Source organism: Garra rufa, chromosome 4 (assembly GCF_049309525.1).
Source record: "Garra rufa chromosome 4, GarRuf1.0, whole genome shotgun sequence".
Taxonomy (NCBI): domain Eukaryota; kingdom Metazoa; phylum Chordata; class Actinopteri; order Cypriniformes; family Cyprinidae; genus Garra; species Garra rufa.
In genome coordinates, this window is record NC_133364.1 from 10,482,840 (window position 1) to 10,487,730 (window position 4,891).

General features: G+C 41.2%; 1 protein-coding gene across 2 annotated transcripts in view; it reads left to right on the forward strand.

Annotated features, from left to right (window-relative positions):
* Positions 1-371: 371 nt before the first annotated feature.
* The window catches only part of srgap1b (SLIT-ROBO Rho GTPase activating protein 1b), a 47,194-nt gene continuing 42,674 nt past the window's right edge, over positions 372-4,891 (forward strand). For both annotated transcript variants that reach the window (XM_073838622.1, XM_073838623.1), the window contains exon 1: positions 372-890. In XM_073838622.1, coding sequence (XP_073694723.1) covers positions 824-890 — 67 coding nt within the window. In that variant the 5' untranslated portion in view covers positions 372-823. The remainder of the gene's footprint in view (positions 891-4,891) is intronic.

Here is a 4,891-nt window from a genome sequence, read left to right on the forward strand (position 1 = left end):
CCAAATGCCACCAATAAACCCTGGTAAGTACTAAATCTAGTCCAGTGGTTCTCAGTCCAGGTCTTGAAGTACTCCAGTTCCAGCATTTTGACTTTCTCCGTTATCTGACACACCCAGTTCAGGTCTTGTAGTCTCTACTAATAAGCGATGATACAAATCAGGTGTGTTAAATGGAAAACTATCCAAAATGTCCAGAGTTTGGGTTCTCAAAGACCACGACTGTGAACAACTGGACGAGGTTTCCTAAAATAGAGTGACTGTCAATTTTACGTGTCTTACACACACACACACACACACACACACACACACACACACACACGCCCTAACCCGCCCACCTACCCACCAATTGACAGTAGTGTGAGAGCGCGGGCATGAGAAACACGCACACCTAACGAATTTTTTGCATGCACAATCAGATACTCTCACACCTTAGAGTGAGTTTAGATGAGTTACGGTCTCTGTCAGCTCTAGACGCGCGTATCTTTCTTGTTTGTCGTGTGCGCACTCAACCTGTGCGTAATATTGATGCGGCCACTTGCATCTCCAGTCGTTCTTGCGCGTCTGGCGATGCGGCTGTAACGACGCGCCCCTGTGTTTCACGTGTCACTTTTCATGGGTCTTTTTTCCCCGTGCAGGTCCAATAATCATTGATGTGCATGGTTGAATGTCATCGCTTTGCTTTACGGACTACAGTTTCCTGCTGCTGGATCACGCACTGAACCTGTGGTTAGATATGACGCATCGGGCACAGTAGGGACGCGTCTCGGAGAAGCAGAAAGGTTTCAGACAGAAGGGACCAGCGGATCTGGACTACACAGGCGTCATGTCTAACACGACGAAGAGCAAAAAGGAAAAGGAAATCATTACGGAGTATGAGAGCCAAGTGAAAGGTAAGAAGAACACTCTCGCACCTGATTGGTACCTGGAGACGGGCTCTCGTCTGATGCATCTAATACAAGCCGTGTGCATGCGTTAAATTTACAACATGTTGGTCAAATAATATTTCATAGTGCCTTTTAGTTGCATTATTGCTGGCTGTTTTGTGTGAATGGATTTTTTTTTAAAAACATGAAATCGTTCTGCTGGAAATTGTGAGCTGGTGGGGGTGTTTTACAACATGTTAAGTGGTTTCTTGCATTCTTTTGCTTGTTAAAGCTATTAAACCATCCTTGACCAAGCAGATCAAAATGGTCAAGATGATTTTTGGAACATGGTTACTGGTCAACCAGTTAATGACCAGCTTGGATTAGGTAGAAGAGATGGTTTTTGTAACATGGTAGCCTCTTATTACCAGCTACAAACCATCTTAGGTGGTTGAGTTTTGGAACATGGTAGCTGGTTGACCAGCTAATAATCAGCTGTTCAGTATGGCTTTTGCAACATGACATCTGGTCTTAAGCTTAAGGTTTTTCAGATGGGTTTTGGAACATAGTAACTGGATGACCAGCTAAAAAACAGCTACAAATAAGTAACCAGCTGGTCAAGTTGGTTTTTGAAACATGGACACTGGTAGTCCAGCTTATTACTAACTAGAAACCAACCAGTTTAATGTGGTTAAAATTAGTTTTGGAACATGGCAGCTGGTTGACAAGAAAATAACTAGCTGGTCAGGATGTTTTTTGCAACATGGCAGCTGGTCAGCCAGCTTAGTTTGAAACCAAGCAGATTAAGGTGGTTGAAATTAGTTTTATAACATACTAGCTGGATGCCGAAATAATAACCAGCTGGTCGAGATGTTTTTTTTTTTTTTTTTTGCAATATGGCAACTGGTCAACCAGCTTATTACTAGCAAAAAAAACCTCTCGGCTTAATGTGGTTAAGATGAGTTTTGGAACATGGTAGCTGGTTGACAAGATGATAACCAGCTGGTCAAGATGGTTTTTGCAACATGGCAGCTGGTCAACCTGCTAGAAGCAACCAACCAACTGGTCGGAATGGTATCACATCAACCAGTTTAGTTAGAAACCAACCAACCAGTTAAAGGTGGTTAAAAATTGTTTTAGAACATGACAGCTAGTTGACAAGATAATAAACAGTTGGTCAAGATTGTCTTTGCAACATTACTTGTCATCCAGCTTATTACTAGCTAGAAACCAACCATCTTAAGGTGGTTAACTTGAGTTTTGAAACATTGTAGCTAGTTGACAAGATGATAACCGACTGGACAGGATGGTTTTTCCAACATGGCAGCTGGTCAACCAGCTAATAACCATCTAGAAATAAGCAGCCAGCTGGTCAAGATAGGATCTGGTCAACCAGCTTAGTTAGAAACCAACCAGATTAAGGTATTTAAAATTAGTTTTGGAATTTGATAGCTGGTTGACGAGATGATAACTACCTGGTCAGGATGGTTTTTGCAACTTGGCATCAGCTAGAAATAAGCAGCTAGCTGGTCAAGATGGGATGGTCAATCAGCTTAGTTAGAAACCAACCAGATTTAGGTGTTTAAAATTAGATTTGGAACTTGATATGGTTGACGAGATGATAACTACCTGGTCAGGATGGTTTTCGCAACATGGCAGCTGGTCAAAAAGGTAATAACCATCTTGAAATAAGCAGCCAGCTTGTCAGAATGGCATCTTAGTTAGAAACCAACCAGATTAAGGTGGTTAAAATTATTTTTGGAGCATTATAGCTGGTTGATGAAATAGTAACCAGCTGGTCAAGTTGTCAAGTTAGTTTTTGTAACATGGCAGCTGGTCATGCAACTTATTTATAGCTAGAAACCAACCAGTTTAAGGTGGTTAAGATGAGTTTTGGAACATGGTAGCTAGTTGACAAGAAACTAACTAGCTGGTCGGGATGGTTTTTGCAACATGGCAGCTGGTCAACCAGCCAATAACCAGCTCAAAATGAACAGCCAGCTGGTCAAAATGACAGCTGGTCATCCGTCTTGGTTAGAGACCAACCAGATTAAGGTGGTTAAAATTAGTTTTGGAACATGGTAGCTAGTTAATTAGATAATAACCAGCTGGTCAGTAGTGGTCAACCAACTTCTTAACAGCTTGAAACCAACCAGCTAGTGGTTAAGATGATTTTTGCAACTAGGTAGCTGGTTGGTGAGATAATAACCAGCTGGTCAGGATGGTTTTTGCAACATGGCAGCTGATAGCCAGCTAGAAATTAGCAGGCAAATTGGTCAACATAGCAGCTTAGTTAGAGAACTATCCAGATTAGTTTGGTAAAAATTAGTTTTGCAACATGGCACCAGTCAACCAGTTTATTACTAGCTAGAAAACCAACCATCTTAAGGTGGTTAAGATGAGTTTTGAAGCAAGGTAGCTGGTTGACCAGCTAATAACCAGCTAGAAATAAGCAGCCAGCTTGCCAAGATTTTTCGCAACATGGCAGCTGGTCAACCAGCTTAGTTAGATACCAACCAGATTAAGGTGGGTAAAATTAGTTTTGGAACATGATAGCTGGTTTACAAGATGATAACCAGCTGGTTGATATGTTTTTGCTACTTGGCACCTGGTTAGCCACCTTATTCCTTGCTAGAAACCAACCAGCTTATGGTGGTTAAGATAAGTTTTGGGACATTGTAGCTAGTTGATGACATAACTAGTTGGTCAAGATGGTTTTTGCAACATGGAAGGTGGTCAACCAGCTTATTACAAATTTGAAACCAACCTGCTGGTGTTTAAGATGAGTTTTGCAACAAGGTAGCTGGTTGACCAGCTAATAACCAGCTAGAAATAAGCAACTTATTGTCAAAAATGGCAGCTGGTCAACCATCTTAGTAAGAAACCAACCAGATTAAGGCGGTTAAAATTAGTTTTGAAACATGATAGTTGGTTGACAAAATCATAAGCTGGTTGAGATGGTTTTTTGCAACATGGCAGCTGGTCTACCAGCTTATTACTAGCTAGAAACCAACCAGCTTAAGGTGGTTATGATGAGTTTTGGAACATGGTAGCTAGTTAATGACATAACCAGCTTGTCAAGATGGGTTTTGCAACATAGCAGCTGGTCTACCAGCTTATTACTAGCTAGAAACCAACCATTTTAAGGTGGTTATGATGAGTTTTGGAACATGGTAGCTAGTTAATGACATAACCAGCTTGTCAAGATGGGTTTTGCAACATGGCAGCTGGTCTACCAGCTTATTACTAGCTAGAAACCAACCAGCTTAAGGTAGTTATGATGAGTTTTGGAACATGGTAGCTAGTTAATGACATAACCAGCTTGTCAAGATTAGTTTTGCAACATGGCAGCTGGTCTACCAGCTTATTACTAGCTAGAAACCAATATTCTTAAGGTGGTTATGATGAGTTTTGGAACATGGTAGCTAGTTAATGACATAACCAGCTTGTCAAGATGGGTTTTGCAACATGGCAGGGGGTCAACCAGTTTATTACCAATTTGAAACCAACCTGCTGGTGGTTAAGATGAGTTTTAGAGCAAGGTAGCTGGTTGACCAGCTAATAACCAGCTAGAAATAAGCAGCCAGCTGGTCAAGATTTTTCGCATTATGGCAGCTGGTCAACCATCTTAGTTAGATTCCAACCAGATTAAGGTGGTTAAAATTAGTTGTGGAACATAATAGCTGGTTGACAAGAGGATAACCAGCTAGTTGAGATGTTTTTGCTAATTGGCACCTGGTTAGCCAGCTTTTTCCTATCTAAAAACCAACCAGCTTATGGTCGTTAAGATCAGTTTTGGGACATGGTAGCTAGTTGATGACATAACTAGCTGGTCAAGATGGTTTTTGCAACATAGCAGGGGGTCAACCAGCTTATTACCAATTTGAAAGAAACCTACTGGTTGGTTAAGATGAGTTATGCAACAAGGTAGCTGGTTGACCAGCAATTAGCTCATCATACAAGCTCAAGATGGTCCAGCTGGTATATTTAATGTGGTTACTGGAAAACCATCTCAAACAGATTAAGAT